This window comes from Littorina saxatilis, linkage group LG6 (assembly GCF_037325665.1).
Source record: "Littorina saxatilis isolate snail1 linkage group LG6, US_GU_Lsax_2.0, whole genome shotgun sequence".
Lineage (NCBI taxonomy): Eukaryota > Metazoa > Mollusca > Gastropoda > Littorinimorpha > Littorinidae > Littorina > Littorina saxatilis.
This window is the reverse complement of record NC_090250.1, coordinates 38,446,964-38,470,587: the sequence shown is the minus strand read 5'-3', so window position 1 is coordinate 38,470,587 and position 23,624 is coordinate 38,446,964. Positions and strand designations below refer to the sequence as shown.

Here is a 23,624-nt window from a genome sequence, read left to right as displayed (position 1 = left end):
GCGCAGACCTTTTCTCCAGTCAAACAAAACACTAAACAGTGTGGTGTGTTTGAGAAAAGAACATAATGATACAATTTTAAACAGCGCACGACGCAACAAACGTTTTGTTTACGTTCCACTGGACAGCGTATCGATCGTGTGTCCATCGATACGGCTTGATTTCAAATGGGAACGCGCAAATGACGACATACGGACAATCAACACACAAACACACGCACACACGATTTTCTTTACAACTACCACCAACAAAGTGGACGTATTTTTTTTGTCCTCCGAGTCTTTTTTTTTTTTCTTGTCTTTTTTTTCCTTTCCTTTTTGAGTGTGTTAACTTTCTCTTTTTTACACCCCCGGTATAGGGGTGTGTATAGGATTCGCTCGATGTGTTTGTGTGTTTGTGTGTTTGTGTTCGCATATAGATCTCAAGAATGAACGGACCGATCGTCACCAAACTTGGTGAACAGGTTCTATACATTCCTGAGACGGTCCTTACAAAAATTGGGACCCGTCAAACACACGGTTAGGGAGTTATTGGTGGATTAAGATTCTACAAGGACTTATAGAGGCACATATTAATGGTCAAAGGGAAATAACCTTCTCAGTTGGTGGCAGTGAGAATGGTTATTTCCCTTTGACCAACGGGGGTGTTTTTCCTACCTCGGAGGAATTTCTTGTTTCTGTCTATTTTCCCAAAACTAACAAAAGGGTACGTGGATTCGGTCTCGCTTTGCTGTCTGTTTGCTCTTCCACAGCATCGCGGTTTGCTCAGACTTTCGATTTCTCTTATACAATGTCCGCGGTGCATGCGCCTTATTAACTTTGATCGGCTATCTCTGTGTCTGAGGTTGTGTCTGAGGTTGTGTCTGTGTGTGTCTGTCGTTGTGCTTGTCGGTCGGTCTATCTATCTATTTATCTATCCATCTATTTTTTCATCTAAGCCACCCCAACTTTTCAAAATCTGCTGACCAAATAATGTTTGTGTTATTGATACGGTGTTTTCTTGCCGAGGACAAACGTTAAAGCGTTACACTATTATCATACCATAATTATGATTCAATCTTTTTTTTCCGATACGACACAATAATTATCAGAACAATTATTTTCTTTTCATTTATCTTTCTCTATTTGTTCCTTCTTTCTCCCACGACAACAGAATATGCACGTTTCTTCCTTTTTTCTTTGGATTTAGTTTCCTCTGCCACAGCGCTAAAGTCTCTCGAGATTCCTTTTTTTCATACAATATGGAAAGCGCATGCCTGTAAAAGGCTGCTTTTTATCCCCCCCCCCCCCTCACCCCCTTGTCCCTAAACATGAAAGGTCAAGGCTGACCGACTGCGTATATATGGCTTCAACATAATCAAAACTGCAGACGCTCATAGAAGCCTAGCAAGGTATCATTTTAAATACCTTACTGATTGGCCAGGCCTCATCAGGTTCCCAATACCCTTGACGCACAAGCCACACAAATGAAACGCAATGACGGTGTCACAAACTGAACACTCTGCTGAACAATCCCTCTCAATGCGGTCAATGCGCATGCGCCAATCTTGGATTTAAAAAATGCGACCCATTGACCAAGGGTAAGGGTTAGGGTTAGGGTTAGATTGTTCACGACCTGATTAATCTCCCCATGTTAGCGCATGCGCATTGACCGCATTGAGAGGGATTGTGCAGGCAGAGTTTTCAGTTCGTGACAACGGTTCGACTTCCATTACTTCCAATCAAATCACCCAGTCTATCGCCACTCACTAAGCACATCGAAAACCTCGCCGGTTAGTTAGACCTTATCAGCTTACGTCAAACACATCACTGCACGTCGCTAATATTACGGCAAGCCAAGCAATAACATGCTGTCATGCAACAACAAGCTGACTTTCAGCACTCTACAATCATACCGTCCAGTCTACCGCAACAAAGCAACAAACATCTCTTCCAGCCGTTTGCGTCAGCAATGATAAGCCAGAATGAACATACACAACTAATGGCTAGCCTGTATTACTACTATACGTCCGAACATTATGTGCTAATCAAAACCAAGATTGTTCCTGCAGCAATACATAATACAGCGCTGTTGTTGTCGGTTCCAGGGACCGACACTAATTATCACTGCTACGATTATTGGTACGCACGGCAGCAAAGTAGCAGGTCCTGAGCGTCCAGCTAATCTGCTGGAACAAATGAGTGTTGCGAACAGAGGTGAGAACGTTGTGCCAACCTTGACGCGAAGTGATGAAAATTGTCCATTCTTGATACGCATGGATGTTGACCAAATTGTAAGACCTAGGGAGTTGGCTAAGCGGGGTTCCGGAATTCCACCAGGTGATTAAGTCACAGTTGGACACTGTGATGTGAAGAAAAGAAGGAGAAGAAGAAGACGCATCCACTATTTGCCAAATTACTCAGAGTGTATACGAAACAAATAATTAAAAGCATCAATACATCAAGAAGAAGAAGAAGAAGAAGAAGAAGAAGAAGAAGAAGAAGGACAAGAACAAGAAGAACAAGAACAAGAAGAACAAGAACAAGAACAACAAGATGAAGAACAAGAACAAGAAGAACAAGAACAAGAAGATGAAGAAGAACAACAAGAACAACAAGAACAAGAAGATGAAGAAGAACAACAAGAACAACAAGATGAAGAAGAACAACAAGAACAACAAGAAAACAAGAACAAGAACAACAAGTCGCGTAAGGCGAAATTACTACATTTAGTCAAGCTGTGGAACTCACAGAATGAAACTGAACGCACTGCATTTTTTCACAATGACCGTAGTCCGCCGCTAGTGCAAAACGGAGTGAAACTGACGAGCCTGTTCAGCGCGGTAGCGGTTGCGCTGTGCTCCATAGCACGCTTTACTGTACCTCTCTTCGTTTTAACTTTCTGAGCGTGTTTTTAATCCAAACATATCATATCTATATGTTTTTGGAATCAGGAACCGACAAGGAATAAGATGAAATTGTTTTAAAAACGATTTCGGAAATTTAATTTTAATCATAATTTTTATATTTTTAATTTTCAGAGCTTGTTTTTAATCCGAATATAACATATTTATATGTTTTTTTAATCAGAACATGATGAAGAATAAAATAACAGTAACTTTGGATCGTTTTATAAAAATATAATTTTAATTACAATTTTCAGATTTTTAATGACCAAAGTCATTAATTAATTTTTAAGCCTCCATGCTGAAATGCAATACCGAAGTCCGGCCTGCGTCGAAGATTGCTTGGCCAAAATTTCAATCAATTTGATTGAAAAATGAAGGTGTGACAGTGCCGCCTCAACTTTTACAAAATGCCGGATATGACGTCATAAAAGACATTTATCAAAAAACCGAAAAAAATATCTGGGGATTTCATACCCAGGAACTCTCATGTAAAATTTCATAAAGATCGGTCCAGTAGTTTAGTCTGAATCGCTCTACACACACACACACGCACAGACACACAGACACACACACACACACACAAACACACACACACATACACCACGACCCTCGTATCGATTCCCCCTCTATGTTAAAACATTTAGTCAAAACTTGACTAAATGTAAAAAGATCTACTGAAAGTGCACACGCCGAAGACGAGCAATATCTAGTAAAACTACAGACGGGTCACCTGCAGACGCAGCCGTGTGTGTATGTGTGTGTGTGTGTAATCCAGCAGCGTGCTTACAACAACAACAACAACAACAACAACAACAACAACAACAACAAACAAACAAACAAAACACCTAATAAAAAATGTTTAAAAAAACCCACAATAAACAACGCGTTAAGCGATATGAAACAAATCAGTCAATCTGTCGCTCGAAACAAAAATATCAACACTAAAAACCAGCCATATATGACGTCATGTAAGTAGTTTTGACAGCATCGCTGATCACCTACCTTAATTCTTTGTTCACATATTAATGTTTAAAACAAAAATAAACTTTGAAAATAATTCTCTGAGAATGATAGGACAGCTCCACTCATCCTGAACTCAGGTCAAAATGAGTTCGGCTCATTCTCTCCCTGACAGGATGCCTTGAGTTTCCTTGTCTGGCAAGGAAACCGATTTTTTTTTAAACATATTTAGAGCTTTTTGTAATGTATTATTGATATAAACAGATTCGCGATCGTCGATAATGATTTTTCATGGTGTTTTGTAATTTTTAAATTACAAAGGAATTGATATGTAAGACAGTTTCAAGCGAGCTATTTTTCGCGGCTGTATTTACTGTGCAAACAACGCTAAATATGGCAAAAGTGTCACGTGATAATCAACCGTTTGGTTTCGGCGCTCACTGGAGCAGACGATTTTTTCTGTAACCAGTTGACAGTGATGAAACCATATATTACGGTCTCCTTCCGGCAGCAGTCCCAAAATTTCGACTTGTTTTGACCTTAGAACGATGTCTTTATCATAACTGTGAAGAACAGAACGGAGATCACTGTCGAAGTCGGCCAATCTGCAATCATGTTCGTCTCGCGAACACTGATCTCAAATTTAGATCAGTGCTCGCGAAAAACATATGGGAGATAACTCTGTATTCTTTTTTTGATAGATTCGCGTAGGACTGTAGCGTCCGGTGTCACGATTTCATCTTTCGCCTGTGTACATATTTCCCCCTCGACATATACTCAAGACTGAAATGTTGTTTCCTGGTAAAATTAAGAAGTGAAATTATTTATGGACGAAAAGCATGTCAGTTTCTTGCATGTGAAGAAAATTGGTGGTAAAATTTAATAGATTTCACCCCCAAAATCGAATTCTTCGAAAACGTGTACTGAGTGGTTACGTCCCTTGAGTTAGAAGGAAAACATTTTAGGATGAATCAAATTTCTACGTTAAATAAAACAAATTGGTTGGACAAATTTGGCCCCATGAATGTAAGGTACACAAGGTCGCTCATCAGTACTATCGAAGTTTTTTTTGTGTGTTCAGTGTAGAGTTTATACTAGATCAACGAGGCCGAGAAGCGAAATATCAACACGGCGAAAGATGAAAACGTCACACCGGTCAGAGAGACAACTGGCAATAGCCGTGGAGCGATGCTTATCAGAATGAGTTCCACTGAGTCCACCATAATCAAATATAGTGCCGAAAAATTAAAGCTTCTTTTTTAATACAGTAACAGGATAGATTTCTCCCCCGAAAACTACAGAAAATTGGCCATTTTGACCTCCATAATGTAACATCTTAAAAGTAAGTGTAGTTGGACCTGTCTTTAACGACAGTTTGAAACTGTCTACCCGAGTTGTTATCGCAATTAAAGAAAGCCGCCGTTGGCTACTCGGGTGGTGTCTTATCGCCTTCAAGAGTATGTCAAGTGTATGTCAAGTGTGTGTGGGGTGCACTCAAGCGCAGAAGACAACGTGATTGCATTCGGCTAAATGAGAGCCGTCCCCCCCGCCTGGTACGTTTAGCAGTCGGTATAGCGAGATGGTTGTGTATGAATTTTCTTTATTGGTGATGTAGAGATAGTACAATGTAATTAGAAATTGTTTAAAAAAACATGAGTTTTTAAAGGTTGTGAAAGACAGGTTGTGAACGTTAGTTTTGGACGAAACTGGCAGCCGCAGTCCGTTTAGACATGTGATCGCAGTTGACAAGTAAGCAATATCATAAAACATGTCGCGTAGACGAAATTACTACATTCAGTCAATCCTTCGAACTCACATTATGAAAGACAATACGAAGACAAAACTCAATACCTGTGTCGATTTCATACCTGACGGCGACCGCTGTCGCGTTCACGCCACAGAAAGTCAGTATAGCGCAGTTGTGTAAAGCGCTTCTTAGGAAATTGTGCTTTTTCTATTATATTCTTTTTTTTCGAGCTTGTTTTAATCCAAACAGGACATTAAAGGCACAGTACGCCTCCCGTAAACCATCACAGATACTGTCAGGCTTTTACACACAGTACAAACACCTTTCCATTTGAACACTCACCGAACGGGAACATCCTAGGTGCCCTACGTAAAGAGCGAGCAATTTTCAAAGAATTAATTTTTCGGATTGAGACCATCTCAATCGGATCCATCCTGAACTCAGGTCAAAAATGAGTTACTTCCCTTCAACTGGCGATAGCCGTGGAGCGATGATTATGCGTTTTGGCGCTAGACCTAACTTTTAAAATCTAAATAATAAATTGACAGCTTGTTACACAAACATTATTAAATCATAAAAGAATTATTTTTTCATCAAGACAAGATCAGTACAATTCGAAGTTTGAAAGTTTGAAAAAAGAAAAGCCCGGAAGCAGGGTCACGCAAGGTCGTGGTTTTCGTAGCAGACGATGGTTTATAGGCAGTCAAAAGCCATCGCTCGAGTTCTTATGAACCACATTCGTTTGTTTCGTGAAAAGTCAGAGGTACATAATAACGTGCTATTGCAGATAAGCTCACAGCGAGCCGCATTCAAATTACAAACTGACGACTGCATTGTGAAAAGGGGAAACTGGATCACACGGGTTCACGATGGCTCAGGGGTAAGATAAACCACGCAAAAATAAATTCTTTGAAAATTGCTCGCTCTTTACGTAGGGCACCTAGGATGTTCCCGTTTGGTGAGCGTTCAAATGGAAGGGTGTTTGTACTGTGTGTAAAAGCCTGACAGTATCTGTGATGGTTTACGGGAGGCTTACTGTGCCTTTAAACGTTATATGTATTTTTGACCAAAATATGACATTTTACACAGATCGAGACAGTCAGTGTTCCTCCGAGACCGCGCTAGCGGTCGAGGTGAACAACGACTGTCGAGATATATGTGTACATTGTCATATAGCATGACTTCCCTTCTTTGTCTCTGTTATTCTAGTAAGAAAATATCCAGCGATATTCTCTAGGCAAAATAACTTGCGCAGCCGCAGAAACAAGAAAAAGGAAATCTTGTATGAAATGATTGGGAGCCACGCAAATTTGACCTCTTGATTGGTTTAAACAAGATTTTATTAAAGAAATACAGGGTGGCATGTATATGCGATACAGACATTTGTGACCACACAACAAGCTAAGCTTATATTAAGTGTGGTTATAAATATGTACATCTAGATAGGAAACATTATTTCACGTGATGTCAAGGTCAGAGAATTGCTCATACCCCTATTAAAAATGTAAAACAGACAAGATACAAATATATATAACAAAAGAATTATCGGGGAGATATGAGTCGGTAAGGTGGGTATACAGGGGAGGGGGGGGGGGGGTTCAGAGAGACGATGACCTCTTGATTTCGACCATAAACCCGCTGTTGATAATCTGGAAGGTCGTAACAGAAATGCAGATCTATCTCTGGCCGATTCATAGATTCAACCTACAAACTGCGACCTCATATGTGATCAGATGGCCAAGCAATGCGTCAAATCTTTTTATTCCAAGGCCTTATGGCTCGTTTCGACAAGCATTAAACGGATGAAATTAACCACATGCAGTTTATTTCTTCAGAAAATTGCAAACGCATCAATACAGCCTCCTGTTGGGTTCGGTGCTTTGTACAGAAATGTCTTCCACACGATAGATTCGCTGATTTGTCTTATGAAGCCGTCATCAACACGAACACAATGATTGCAGAAGCAAACTCTGTACCTGCACGACCGAGACACAAGACTGATTATTTCACAGCTGCAATGCGAATAGAGAACAAAGACGTTTTGGGTAAGCTTACTCACGTCAAGTCTTCACTGACAAGCTAGGAATAGACGGAAAAGTCCGAACAAAAGTAAATGACGTCAAAGTCTCTTTTGTTTTGCGTGTAACTTTGTCATGACGTCTTTTTGTGACAGTATGCGCGACAATTTGTTTGCTTCCGGTGACATTTTAGACTCAAAAGAAGTAGCTGAGCCTGTGTCTGGAAACAGCTGAAACACTCTTTTGGGTTGCCGTTTCAATGTTAACCAAAAAGTTAAAGAAAACAAACAATGTTCAGTTGCGAAATGACAGCGGACTGAGCATTTATTCCGGTTGATGATGGTACGATTGAAGCTTCTATTCATTCCGTCAACCAACAAGACTAGATTTGTAGCAGACGACAAACAAAGTATGCGTTTTTCCTGTCTTGTGATGACGATTATGCCGTTATAAATTATCTGTACGTTGTGAAAACATTTCAAAACAAAATTTAGCTTTGATGCGTCACGGGATATATACGTTTTCATCCATGGAATTGGTATTTTGTCTCGGCAGGGTGAATGAATTAATGATGTCTTTTCCGGCCAAAACTGGCCTTGCCAAGACTGAAACAAAATATAGTTCTACAACTTCTTGGCTTGCGTTGATTATTCTGCTTTGTTTTCCACATCCCATGACAAATTCTCCTTACTTTGGTCATGCCATATATAGTGCAGTTACCGTGCCAAAAATCATGCTTCAACCCACCAGTTTTTGCAACAAAATTTTTTTTTGCGGGAATGTTCTCAAGACAGTCTGGTTAGCGCCCAGTGCAAAATCTAAGTTTCAAACTATTGGCACAATCGAGAAATTTGCATATTAGTGACGTCATACATTAGTGGAAGAAGACACTGTTTTGTTCTCCAAGTTAAGCCTATCATGTTGCATCTCGTTGGAAAGATCTCGGCTCAGAGGACTCAGAAATGCAGCTATTTAATATCTATGACGGCAGTAGTTGACACAAAGCGCGTTGAAAATAGAATCCGAGTGCTTTTTTTGCATAAAAACACACACACACACACACACACACACACACACACACACACAAATACACACGCATGTGCTCTCTGGCACACGCACACTCTTTTATATTCTCTCACCTCTGCTTGTCAATATGCCTCGCCTTATTCAGTAAAGCCGGACGGGGAATTGGAGCAACTGGCACCACGACACTCTCCACACCCAGGCGAACAAACGAGTCCGTGTTTACGACAGCTGCATCTTCTTGTGTCGCAGTCAGTCTTGCATGCACACCGAATCACTTTCAGAAGAGCTGCTGGTGCTGCTGGTAGGTCTGATGTGCATGGAACATAAACTTCGCCATCCAGCTTCCAGCCCCAATCAGTTGGAGTAAGAGTGTCATTTCCTAGCCACTGCTGAACCTGGAGGTAGACTCTTAGACTGTGATATTTCGCAGCACCCGAGGTGGGGGGGAGGGTATGAACCTGGACGTACGATGTCCCAGTAGCAACTTTTGTGCAGAAGAGACGATGTCGAAGTGCGTCAAGACTTTCATCTGGAACGCCATTGTACAGAAGCACAAGTGCTTTTTCCCCAGCACGCAGAACATCTTCTTGTGTCTGTATTTCAAGAAAGGCTGCAGCAAGATACTGTAGTTGGATACTGTTCATCAACTTTCTGAGTGCAGCTCCTTTCCCAATGCCAAAGGGCCTTGATGTTGTGTCCGAGCCTGTTATAGCATGCAGAAAGAGAAGCAGGCGGCGAACATTGTCCAGCTTAGCAATCAATGTCCTCATACTCCATGTCTTCTTCTTTTTGCCGTGCTTGTCAGAAAAGAAGAATACATCATGGGCAGCTGAGTTCACGTGGTAGCCCAGCAACACAAGAAGGTCGGTGTCCTCTCCAACAACAGCAGTGGGGCCGTGTTTCGCGCTCTCTGTTGCTGAAAGAGCGATGGTGAGGTCTGCGTCACCCTTTGCATGGATCACTGTGCATTTTGGCTCAAGAGCAGCCCCCAGAGCATGGATGAAGCGTTGCTTATTGTCCGTGTTTACCAGAAACTGCTCCTTGGATGTCTGCAGTTGCATATCCTGTTTGAAGTGGACAGGTTGTCCTGTTGCACCTTTACTTCGGCGGGAGTGTGTCATGTCTTTCGTTGATGGACCAGAAGTATACCCATCAAATACGACAATTGCATTTGAGTACTTTCCTGAAACGTAGCGAACGTATGACTCAATGATCTCCTGAAAAGTTAGTCCTCGTTGCCAGGGGATGCGCTGGAGGAGGGAACCACCATCGAGGACGTACTGAAGCACTGCTTCCTCTGGACGCTGGCATTCCTCTTTCTCCACCATTTTCCAAAGTTCGTCTGCTAAGACAGCTTTATTTGGTTGACGGAGAAGTTTTGGTGACTCAAACAGTGATGACGGGTACCCGCAGAGTTCAAAATGGAACGCTTCTGCTTTGTCATGAAGCTTAGCCGTGGCCACTGCAATCAGTCGCTGAAATAGCAGTTGGGGATCCACTTGAACAGGACTTCCGTCAACACGAAGAAACGTCTTTGCAGCCATTGTAACTACTTGTTCTTTTTTTCTCATGGAAACATCGGTGACGATTTTGCCTTCCATCTGCTCGATGATTTTGCAGCCAACTTCTTTTGCAATGTCCACGTTTACCGCTGGCTCAGCTACGATGCCGGTTACAACATTTCTGAGAGTCGAATCTTCTGCAAAAGGATCTCGTCCGGCCAAGAAGGACGTCACAGCCATCATGTCTTGTGTGTCTTTTGCTGACCGAGACTTCCCCATCTCCAAATGCTGCTCGCTTGCAATGCGACAGACCTGAGTAGCTTCCTGCATGGCGTTGTTTACTTCTGCACATGCTGGCATTGCAAGCAACCAGACCGCTCGCTGCGATTCACCCATGCCTCTTCCTCTTGTCAAGCCTCCTGTCGATTTGACACTCCGCATCAGGATTTGCTCTATTGCGAGATCAGACGACAGACCCGCCCAAAATCGGTCGCTTCTGCGAATGACATGATGCCCAGCAATGAAGCTCTGATACACCGATGGATGTGTGTCTTCTAGTTTGTTCATTGTCTGGAGGTACAGATAAGCAGACTTGGTATACAAGTTGTGGCCCGCCGCAGCTAAGTAGGGCAGCATCTCTTGCACTGCAGATAGATGCAGAAGCCAGTTTCCCGTCCTCTCTGCCTTCAGGAATACCTTCAGTATATCAATCATTGTCATGTACTGCAACCACAGTAAAGCTGTTCTACTGTCGAAGGCTATCTTCTGCTGTTGCAGTGTTCGGGTGATCTTTTGAAGGACATCATTTTCTTTGAGACTCTCCAAGGGCTCACCATCCATGAGGCTGTCATACAGTCTGGCAATTTCGTTCAGTGGACTGTCCATTTCTGCAAAGCTTGTCTGGACTGCCTCTTCTACATCTGAAGGAACTTCTTCAGTTGAAACAGATACCAGCTCTGCATCATTTTCAGGAAGGAGGCTATGGATGATGGTGTTGTCTTCAGTTGTTGAGACTTCATACAGTGGCTGAAACGCTGCCGCTGGTTCTGGTGGCGCGTTTGGACATTCTTCCGAGTTTCTGTCTACAGCTGTGGTTGGTAGGGATGGCAACGGTACTCGAAGGGCTTTTGATGCAAGTAGTGCATTCAAGGCTGCATCAATGAGGAAATGACCTCTGATCGCACGTGTCACGGCTTTTCCTTCAAGCATTGCTTTGGCAGCATTTGGGGCATACACAGTGCATAGTGTATCGTACAGGCCAGTTTCCGCCATGAGATGTCCTATACAAGCGAGAAAACTCATCTCCATGTGGAAGGGACCAAGCCGAAGAACTACAGAACGTAGCTCACTGGAAGCTGCTTCTGCTGATATGATGCTGAGGGCCTTCCACCACAGGGGCTGATCAAAGGTGACTACAGGGGTTTTGTTGTATCGCCTAGCTTCAGCAGAAAGAAACAACAGCGTTGAATAGATACAAGTTTTGTCACTGGGTTTGAGATCAATCATTGGCAAGAAGACAATAGATGACTGACCTGGAAAGTCACCATTGTGGACGGCCTGCATTACTCCTGACCAGAACGGTCTCTGAGGACGGAGCAGCCATGCTGACTTCCATAGGACTTCAACTTCTTTGGTAGGGTCTTCAACTAGGACTGTCCTTAACTTCTCATAGGTGAGACTTGCCAGGCCTTCACATCTCTCATCATAGAAACTGATTTTGACACGGGCTTTCTTCATGACCTCTTCCAGCCTAACCTCTGTTTTCCGAGCGATGGACGACCTATTTTTGATGAACGGGGTTATGGAAGCAATCATGCCCATTCCATGGAAGGTATTCAGGCCATCAATTGTTCCAGTGTTATGATCGACATTGTCTGCCATGTACTGCATGAAATGTTCATCTGTGGCTGGCACGATTATCTCCTGGGTGGCAGCCGCACTCATTTCGTACGTCTTTACTTCTCTGTAAGAGGAGCTGAATCCAAGGGAGTACAGCGTGTCAATCAGGAACTTGGAACCAAAACAGTGGTGCATCTGAACTCCAAGACCAATCTGCAGTGGAGCAATTAAAATTCTTGGGCGAGCTGCTTGCATAATTGCTTGGCCGATTGAAGCAACCTTCACATTAGTGTCCTTTCCACTGAAGATCTCTCCGAGGAAAGTTTGCAAGGATTTTGGCACAAAATCAAGGTTTGCTGTAATTGAGGAAGTGTGGTCTGGACTTGGGTATTCTTTTCTGCTGGTGTTTATCTTCTTAATGTCACTTTTGATAAGTTCAGCAGCAGCTCTGATGATGTTGTCTTTTTGAGTTTCTTCGTCGGTCGTTTCAGGTGTCGAATAAAAGGAATGAAGAATAGACCATGTAGTCCTCTGAAATGTTACCACGTTTGCTTTCCCATCCATTTCTGTGATGATAATTTCATCACCAAAATGTTTCTTTAATTCTTCTTTCATCTTTGAGTGACTATAACAGTCACCACCTGTAAACTCTTTCATTTTTCTGATGAGGTCGATGATGGTGACTTGTTCTGTATCGTTTTCTTGCAGATAATTGACAACTTTTCTGAACGCTTCTGCTCTTTTTTCATCGACTGGTCTTCCTTGTTTTGGTCTTTTGTTGTCAGTGTCTGATGCAAAGCACTTTGGAAGTTTCCTTTTTGTTCTAAAATTGGCGCTGCATGATTGGTGGTAGAAAGCATCAGCTGCTGGAAGGTCCGAGACGAATTCTATCCTGCCTTTTACCTTTTCAGCCCATTCGTCTGCTCTTTCAGCACAGATTCTATAGACGGTCTTCTGAAAATCTAAAGTGCGAACTGGAAGTACTGTTGGACCTCGTTTTGAAACAAGTTCTGCATGCATGCCACAAAATAAACAACATTTCCTGAAATCAAAGGGCTGATTCTTTGACCGCAGTCCTTGGTTCAAATTTGCAGCAGTATCTTCATCTTTATTTTCCCGAAGGTAGGCTGCTATGTTGTGCTTGTTTGTATATGAACTGCGACAACGTACATGCACAGCCTGCCCCTCTGCAACAACAATTGAATCACCACGCTCGGTACTGGCTCTGTGTATGCTGTCTCTTCCCTTCTGTTGCGGAATGACGATCTGCTCCCCTGAATAAAGGCTTCCTCCACACAGGATACACAACTGCTCCATGATCTGGAAATTTTTTATTTATAACATAAACTTAAATAAAGCAGTTGGATTGACACTGTATGTATAATTGTCCAGACGCTAATTAAAGCAAACATATGAGTTGTTCTTCAGTACTAGTGACAGAAAGGGGGAAAAGTGGTCAAAATTCAAATCTCTAGTTTTGTTTTTGAAATATAGCTTTTCATCAAGCAGAAATACTGTAGTATCTGATGTACATGAGAAAAAATCACTGGTTCACATGATTCTTACATAATCTAACTTTTAAAGCTGGTTTTTGTGTCTGTGTGTATGTTTGTATGATGACGATAGGACCCGAAACGGCTGCACGGACTGAGACAGGAATTGCAGAGAATGTTCTTTGCCACTCGAGTCGTGTCATAGGGTACTTTTGGAATAGTAAATTTGAAAGAATTCTTTAAAAAACGGCGGAAAACATTATATACCCTGTGAGCTATCGAGGATCCTCCCCGTCTGGGCTGTCGAAACAGTCTTGTTAAAAGACGTTTTCAAAAGATACACTCGAAGCACTTGTGGCAAAGTTATGTTGCCAAATCATCAAAGATCAACATTTCACTACACGGATCGATGCACACAGTCGAAATAGATGTGACTTTCACACGACCGAAGACTACTTACTAGCAGACTAGCAGACGACAAGATCTAAATATCTAGATCAGTGTAAGAGCAATCCGTTGAAGAACAGTTACTCCGCTTATTCGTCTTCAGTTAAGCTTATTTCCCCTGCCATAAGTTTTCTTGCAGATCTGCAGTCGCGTAGTGAAATGAACTCGTGTCATCGGAAGATTCTTCTCCGTCAATGATCAAAGCACAGTAAGTTCTATGCTGACAAAAGTCACTTTAGGAAAACACGACCATTGACTTCATTTATGAGCCCAAAGGTAACAATATCGACAAGAATGTACGCATTTGACATTAAATGAAACATTCATAGACAGTTTCCAACTCACCAGATCTGCCAAAGAGCCGTCATTCGTGAAAAAAACCCGATGATTTTAATCAGACAGGTATCGGAAACAATCTCTTGGTCACCTGCGTTATTCCTTCCAAGGCGACGGGACGGCGCCACATTTGTTTGTTTATGGCTGTTTATCGCGAAACAACACAGTTGAAATTTGTGTGTAAAATACCACAAATGTGTGGTGAATCAGTTCGTCATCTGCGTTTCGATGGTAGATCTAATTCAGTCAGATTAGAGTTACTTTGAATCGAAGGCGAGGGAAACTGCGTTATTTGTGTGACGGCGTGAACAAATTTGATTGCAATATTTTATACAGAAAGTAAATTTCAATGATTCTGGCTCAGACTTGTAGATCTGTTATGCAGTGTTTTGGTAGTGTATTTGCTTTTCTGCTATGAAGCTCATTTGGAGTGATACGCTGATCGAAGTGGGGTACCCTATGTGTGACATCAGCCGTATGCAGATTACGCCTCAGAACAATCTCGCATTTCACAAAGACAACAATAATTTGCAACATTTCAAGAACTGCATCAGTTTTATTACATACTATTTCAACAAAAACAGCACAAACACGACTATTATCAACAACACAGAACGGGAGGTAAGTCTTCAAAGACGCACCAAGTGTGCGTTCCCGTTTTTGGACGCCATTTTTGCTAGCATTTTCACAGTACATCTTAATATTTCCAGATCTATTGAATGATTTTGGTATTTTCTTTGATTGTGCCGATTCTCCTATCTCTCTGGCATGTACTGGGTGCTTTGTGACCAGTTTCTCCCCTAGACTGTATTGAACAATGCGTCCGTGTGAGCTGACCCCCACTTGTGACCAGTAGCAAAGAACAACTCATATATTTGGTAACAATAGTCAAATTTTGTCTTTAAGTACGTAGTACAGCATATTTTATTGTAAAATATCCTGAATACAGTGAAACACTTTTATTAAGACCCTCCATTTTAAGATCTGTTTTCCTCAGATTATTTTGTTGGTCTTAAGAAAGGGGTTCCACTGAAACATGATTTATTGAAAATATAAACATCATACGGATTTTTTTTATTAAGCCTTTTTTCTATGAATTTATTTTTTGTAGCCTTTAATAGCGGAAATTGCTGATATGTCAAACCTACCTCATTCTTGTCTCATTCGCAGTGGTCACTGGTGTAGAGGAAGGATTTCGCTCAGAAAGCAGGTGACTGTAGAAAAAAAAGATAACATTAATGATTTACGCATCAAATAAAGGTTATCGTGATAGCATTCCATCAGAGAAGTGTCAGCAATGGCAACAATAACATAAAAACATAAATAAAACAGCACCGAACAGTGCAACAGGAAGGTTATTTTTGACAGCATTCGCCTACCATACATACTGGAAGCACGATCAACAATTCGCACGGTCTTTGAGTATAATATACTTTTTTTTCTAATCTAACTTCATAATTGTATATGTGATGCTGAGCATATCAACTGCAAAGATTATCTGCACGTTTGAAACGCTTATCTGTACCTCCAAACAAGTTTTAGACTCATGTTGTGCTGTCTGGAAGCAGACGAACGTTTAGCGAAGCTAGGTCGTCTTCATATCAGGCTTTTTTCTTTCCAATGCATTCGTATCGCATAAATAAAGAACTAGCGCTAGCATTCTACACATGCAGCCGAGAAAATGAGTTGGTAAAAATGTTAAAGGACGAATAAAAACGTAAAGATTATCGATTACTCACCTTTTTGCATGTGGCCACGCGAAGCACGTTCGACCAGACTTTGAGTGCATGGCGCGCATAAACTTCCGGCTTTGCGACGGCAAGCCAAACCAGTCAAATCTGCTTGTTCCGTGTGAGTGCATGACTTTTCTGATCCGATAACTCACTTATTCCATTACCTCAGGGCTTAGATTTTGGAATGGGTACTAAAGGACACTTTATCTACCAGTCTGTGTTGATTTCAGTTTTGTTGCAATTAGTGGTACCCCTTTAGCTCCCGTAATTCCACTAATATACTTTACAGCTCCGTCCATCCATGGTATCGCGTGATATTTTTTGTCTCGACGGGGTGAAAGAATATAATGACGCCACTCGAGGCTCTCGACAAAAAATATCACGCGATACCATGGATGGACGGAACTGTAACTTATACATATTTTGGTCAAAAATACAAATAACATTTATGTATCTGGGTAGATATTCTTGTAGTTTTTGGCTCACGTAAGTGTAGCCTATGCGATGCTAACTTTTGTCTGTCTGTGCGTGCGTGCGTGTGTGATAGAAACTTTAACATTTCCGAGTCTATGGATAAAGCTCGCATAAGAAGATTACGTCTCAGTCAAAAGTGTTTGACGTGTGTGATAGCATTTGAAGACGTCACATTATGACGTAAGAGGGTTAGACGTCACGCGAAGGAATTACTGAAAGTCTCGGTCATTGTTATTTTGAGCGGGCCGAGACTAGTTGGCAGATCTAGTGTCTCGCTTTCTTGCACAGTTTCACCTATGCTTACTGTGTGTGTGTGTGTGTGTGTGTGTGTGTGTGTGTGTGTGGGTGTGTATGTGTGACGGAGTGATTGAGTTTGTGTTACTGTTTGTCTATTTCTTACGTGAGCCTTGAAGGCTTCGCCTCTTGTTATGATTGAACGCACAAAAACATGCACTATTTTGTAGTCTCGGCTGGCCGCCTAAATATGAAGTTTTGTCGGCCTCTGACGTCACATAGCTCAAAGAAGGGAAATCCAGTGTTCAATCGATACATATAGATTTGTTTATGGAATCAGAAAATGATCAAGAATAAGATTACATCTTTTTGGATCGATTCATCACATTTTATTTTTAAATACAATTTTCGGACTTTTAATGGCCAAACTCAAAAATTAATTTGCAAGCTTCAATCCTGAAATGCAATCCTGTTGTCCGGATTTTGTCGAAAATTACTTTAACAGAATTTTATTCAAATGAATCCCACAATGAGGGTGTGACAGTGCCACCAAAACTTGTACAAAATGCCAGATATGACGTCATCAAAGAAACGTATCCTCCAGTAGTCCAGTAGTTTTCTCTGAATGGCTCTACACATACACAGGGGCGGATCAGTTGCTTTGTAAGGGGGGGTACACTTTGAATCGAAAGTGAATGTGATGGGCGCGAAGCGCCCGAATTTGCTAGGGGGGTCCGGGGGCATGCCCCCCCGGAAAATTGTTTGGCCCAAAGAAGCAAAATGGTGCCATCTGGTGCCATTTGAACTTAGAAATGGTCATAGAATCAGCTTTCCAAATTTTTTAATTTTATTTTTTGCTGGAGGGGGGGTGCACCTGCACCCTGTGCACCCCCCTCGTCCGCCCCTGACACACACACACGCACACACACACACCAGGGGCGGACGAGGGGGGGGGGCACAGGGGGCATTGCCCCCCCCCCCCGAAAAAAAATTTTAAAAAAAGAAGAAAAAAAAGAGATTTTTCTATGCTGATTCTATGACCATTTCTAAGTTCAAATGGCACCAGATGGCACCATTTTGCTTCTTTGGGAAAACAAAATTTCCGGGGGAGCATGCCCCCGGACCCCCCTAGCAAATTCGGGCGTTTCGCGCCTATCACATTCACTTTCGATTCAAAGTGCCCCCCCCCCCCCCTTACAAAGCAACTGATCCGCCCCTGCACACACACACACGCACACACACACACACACACGCGCGCACGCGCACACCCACACGCACGCGCACACACACGCACACACACACGTCACTGCCTCATGCATTTTTATAACGAGACAGAAATCACAGTCGCTGGTAGAAATAACAAAAATTACTATTGCTGGCCGGTCAGCTGGCTGGTTGGGTCGTCGATTGGCTAGGTGGTTGGTTAGCTGGTTATTTCTTATGGGCTAATTAGTTGGCTCGATGGTTGGCTGGGTGGTTGATGTATGATTGGTTGGGTTTGTTGGTTGAGTGGTTTGGTTGGTTATGTGACCCGTTGGTTTGTTGGCTGGTAGATCGGCTAGGTGGCTGGTAAAAAGACCTGTTAGTAAGTCTGCTTTATTTTTGTTTACATTTAGTCAAGTTTTGACTAAATGTTTTAACTTAGACGGGGAATCGAGACGAGGGTCGTGGTGAGTGTGTACGTGTGTGTGTGTGTGTGTGTGTGTGTATGTGTGTGTGTGTGTATGTGTGTGTGCGTGTGTGCGTGTGTGTGCGTGTGTGTGTGTGTGTGTGTGTGTGTGTGTGTGTGTGTAGAGCGATTCAGAGAAAACTACAAAACCGATCTTCAAGAAATGTCACATTAGAGATCCCGGGTATGATATCCCCAGACGTTGTTTTTTTCGATAAATGTCTTTGATGACGTCATATCTGGCTTTTTGTGAAAGTTGAGTCCGCACTGTCACGCCCTCATTTTTTAATCAAATTAATTGAAATTTTGGTTAAGCAATCTTCGACAAAGTCCGGACTATGGGATTGAATTTCAGCTCGGCAGCATAAATTGTTGTTTATAAGTTTGATCATTAAAGTTGTCATTATAATCGAGTTTTCACTAACAGATTTAGAAATGATTGCATTGTATTCCGCAATTTCCCCTGATTTCAAAAGCATATACAGATGTCATGTTTACTAAAAAAAAAATGTGCTCAGAATTAGAGAAAATAGGTTTAAGTAAGTACTGCGTTCGCGCACTCCGCGGAGACGAGCGTGACCCGTCTCGGGTTTTCAGTGTGGTTAGTCGAGACTATCCTAATATATTTTTTCATTTTTTTTCATTTTCATTTTCATTTTCATTACTTTATTGTCCCATCGCTGGGAAATTCGGGTCGCTTCCTCCCAGTGGAAAGCTAGCAGCAACGGAGTCGCGCTACCCAGGTGTCTGCGTGTTTAGGTGTATTCAGCCACCTGCACTTATGGCAGAATGACCAAGGTCTTTTACGTGCCATTGTGATGACACGGGGGTGGGACATGGCTTCCGTCTCTGGGTCTGCACATAAAGTTGACCCGTGTCCGTCCCGGCCCGAATTCGAACCTGCGACCTTCCGCCGATCACAAGTCCAGTGCTCTACCAACTGAGCTACCGATTACCGTTTTTTGGTGTTAATCTGTTACTTTGATAACTAATGGAAGGGCGCTGGTTCTGTGAGACGCTTAGTTTCCGAGATAGGTGTGACTGACGAAGTACAGGACGCCACATTCCAAATAAGCACGACTATGTTGCATGTGGAAGCTGCTGAGATTGCATTTCTTCGGGAAGTTTCCGCAAAAATAGATATTACACGATTTGCGCGAAACAGTTAAGAAAGCAGACGATCTCTGATATCTCTGTTCGTCTCGTGATAACGTTATTTTGTATGATAACGATTCGCTTGCAAACTAAAGTATACAATTTGGTGTGTCAGTGGTAAATGTAAATAGAAATGTGTAATACAGACAAAGCAAACAAATAAGCGTGTTTTTCTCGAGAAAATGTTGCGTTGTGCGGGTGTTTGGGTGGCCACGTAATGTACACAAAGCAAAGTGCTGTAACACTGGCAAGTTCAAAACACGAGAAAAACGACTTTGTTATGCGGGCAGCCACGGGGGATGTATGTATTTTTCAAATGGTTGTAAAATAAGTTTTGTATTTATCACCGTATTCAGGCCCTGTTCTTTTTTTCGTCACACCTAAAACCGTTATTTCTTGTGAGCGACGCAGCATTAAACCACGGACCTACATTCTAATGGATGGCTGTCTCAGTGCGCGCTCTCTCTCTCGCCTTGTCAGGCAGTGAGAGAAACGAGGTCAAACCAACTGCTGGGGATCGATCACATCCGGTTTCAATTCCACCAGCAATGTCGTCTGCAAAAACTTCAACGTCGACGACATTCTTCGGGTAAAATGAAAGCTATTACTATGTTTTCCGCGTATAACTTATGAACTGTTGATTTTATAATATTGAAAATCTTCTTGCTTACGTTTTTTGTTCTCCCTGTCGCCGTAAATACTCGCTTTGTCGACTGTAAGTTGTGCAACAGTACACTTGCAGACTTTCCTACTCCTAGTCTACTAAGCTAGTAGTTTGCAAACTTTGGCTTGTTTGTGTTCTCATTAATAGCCTTTTTGTTTTCAGTTCGTATAACAACTATGAATATTTCATAGACGGGTTTTTTTCCCTCACAGGACGAGGATGAATTCGATCTGACAAAATGATGAAGAAAGGGGAAAAATGAAGATTTTTGCTGTGTTTGTTGGGCCAAATTTTTTTAAGTCCAAAAAAGTTGAGATATATTCATAACAAATTCAGTTTTGGGTCTTTTTCAAATCTGTTTGATGCATCTTTTCTGTGACCATTGTGGCTATGCACTGACACACAAAAAAGTGGAGAAAGGGGAGAAATGAAGATTTTTTCTTACTACATCACAGTCAGGGATTGTTGACATGTACATTGTCAAGAGGTCAAAACAAATTTTAAAAGCTGTTGGACACTGCACTAGTGTTGCTCTAATCAAGGCGAGTGTGGAACAATAGGTCCACCCCACCAAAAAGTCAACATGGAATTAGTTATGATTTGTTTAGCCTTTTTGCTTGGGTACGGCCAAGTCAAAAAGGTGAGAGGGGTTACAAATAGTCATAACAAGTTCAGTTTGGGGTCTTTTTGAAATCTGTTTGATGCATCTTGTCTGTGACCATTGTGGCTATGCACTCAAAGTAAAAAAAGTGCAGAAAGGTGACAAATGAAGATTTTTCCTTCTTACAAGACAATGTGTGATTTGGCACATTTTGCCTCAGTCTTTATCAAGAGCCTGTCTAACCCACTTTGAAGCTGTTGGAGACTGCAGTAGTGTTCCTTACATCAAGGCGAGTGCACAATGGTGCATTTCTAACCCCCCCCCCCTAATGTTCACTTTAATATCAATCAATCAATAGATATTCAGTCACAGTTTAACTAACTCATTCACCCTCATCACTCACTCATCCATCCATCACAACAACACTGTTTGATGCACACGTACACTGCCTGCCTTCCGCACTGGGAAGCCGCTTCGCTTCGCAACAACAACAACAACACTGAAAACTCGCCGGGAAATACCCCCACGTACCACACGTGTGCTTGTTTCTTCCGACTAATATCAATTTTGGGAAAAAAGGACAAAACTGGATGAAAAATTCTACGGCCCCAGCAATCTCATTACTCTGAAAGGGGAACCGGAAGTGGCTGGTCCCCAGGTTTCGAAGTTGACCGATATTCCCACTAAAGTGACCTAGATCCAAAGACAGCCATCCATTAGAATGTAGGTCCGTGATTAAACAGTTTGACTAAATGTTTTTATATCGCTTCACGCGACTTTTTCTTTCTTTCTTTTGTTTTGTTTTGTTTGATGGATGGTGATTCGGTCCTTCCCCCTTTGTTTACTTCTTTCTTTCATCCTTCAGTCCTTTGCTAACGATCATTGGTTGGTTACTGACTGACTTACTATCTAAGCAATTAAATAGTAACAATCAGACATACTGGCTGACTTCTCAGAAACAATGGACTTTGTGTCGATCTGTTGATAATTATCCACGCGAAAGCAGACTTAGGCATTCCGTTAAATAATCACCCAAATAATGTAAAGAAACAAAAACAATAATGACTGCCAGGGAGACACGCCAACTCTTTTGTTTTTAAACCCCAAAGAATGGCGTTCTAATAGGTAAGGTCGTACTTTTAACAACACAGATTGCGTACCAAGTTTATCTCAGGTAAAGTGCTTAAATAATCAAATATGGTTGACATCACATACTGTACCAAAACAGTTTGTCATAAATTAATGATAAGAATGTTTCAGTCCTTGGTTGATGTCATTTACGTGGAGGAAAACAGTTTTAAAGTCCAGACTTTTACCCAGAATTGGTGTTGCTGTTTTTTTGTTGTTGTCATTAATTATATAACATTTACTGTCGTCTCATATCTCATTTCATTTGTAATCGTAGGGAGTTGGTGACGACCGCACCGACGGCGCCTACAACTTTCCCCTTTCTCCAAGACTCACCTTTCGTCCCATTCCCATCTCCTGAAACCACCAGCACCACTACTACCACTATAACTACTCCTTTGATGGACATGACCTACTGGGTGAGCTTCTCCAAGCGGATCCGGCCTGGAGCGCCCCTAGCGGTGAGCGTGTTCGCTCCCAACGCAACAGGGCCATTCACTCTGGCCATGAATCTCATGGACTACAGCGGAACTGAACTTCAGAAGGGGCAGAATTTTACCCTTCAGGCTACAGGTACAGCAACTGATATTGATGAGTTAGTTCCAATATGATAAATTCACCCTGATACTTGTAATTCAATGTTGAGTTTTTCTTGTGATTGTGACTCAATAAACAAAAGCAAAAGGTCCAGGGCTACTATAGTTACAACATTCAGTAGGTCACCTAAAATTAATCCTGGTTGGTCAAATTAGTCACGTGGTGCACTAAAATGGCAATAAATCTCTTTTTTTTCCTTTTGGTGTCCATTGTTATTAATACGAAACGAAAGACTTTCTTCATCTCTTAACCTTGTTAACGGATTCTACATACTGATTGGGGTTGATTGCGGCAACTTAAAAAAACACCATCTATGCGAAAAGGCGAACACAATTTAACAATAACAATAACAATAACAACACTTTATTGCCCATTAAAATGAATACATTAAAACGGAAAATTGTCTTCGACACGTCTAACCTGCCTGTCAATGATTATAAAACACACATCGAAATAATAATTGCAAGAACATTCAAAAGAGGCACATAATACACATATGGTTAATTGTACTGACAGGTTTACTTTATACCAACCCAAATCTGAATGATGAAGAGCTATATTGTTTTCCTCAAGCGATGACGTTTGTGTGCGTGTTATTTTGATAATAAGCATTGAACTCTGCTAGTCATCAAGCAGTGTTAAACCCTTAATTTGGGACAACGTTTGTCAGTAAAACACGAATGTCATTTTTGTAAAATATACTCACCAAACATTACCTTTTTTTGTCATTTTCTCTGTGTGTAGAGAGTGATGAGGTTCATTTGCGGGGTTCTCTGTATTTTTGCCAATGCGCTTCAAGTCGTTACACGATTAGAAATTGCAACCAAAAGACGTTCACAATACATACATTTGCCGGAACGCTAAATTTTTCTTCTTTCTCGACTGGCTCTTCTCCTTCTTCTTCCTGATGTAGGTATCGGGAAGAGCGTTTCACATTTTCCAGGAGCAAAATAACTGTGAGCATTAATTTTGTGTCGCAAATTATTCAAAAGCATGCCAGTGAGTGTTTTTTGTGTCTGTATTTGTTGCTGTTGCTGTTGTTGTTGCTGTTGTTGTTGCTGTTGTTGTTGGTGATGGTGGAGGTGGTGGTGGTGGTGTCGTCGTCGTCGTCGTCGT

At 41.8% G+C, this 23,624-nt stretch overlaps 1 protein-coding gene across 1 annotated transcript in view; it reads left to right on the top strand.

Annotated features, from left to right (window-relative positions):
• Positions 1 to 23,624, top strand: part of LOC138969169 (CD109 antigen-like) — a 77,242-nt gene that overhangs the window by 5,856 nt on the left and 47,762 nt on the right. The window contains exon 2 of the mRNA XM_070341897.1: positions 22,189 to 22,484. Within this exon, the coding sequence (XP_070197998.1) occupies positions 22,189 to 22,484 (296 nt within the window). The remainder of the gene's footprint in view (positions 1 to 22,188; positions 22,485 to 23,624) is intronic.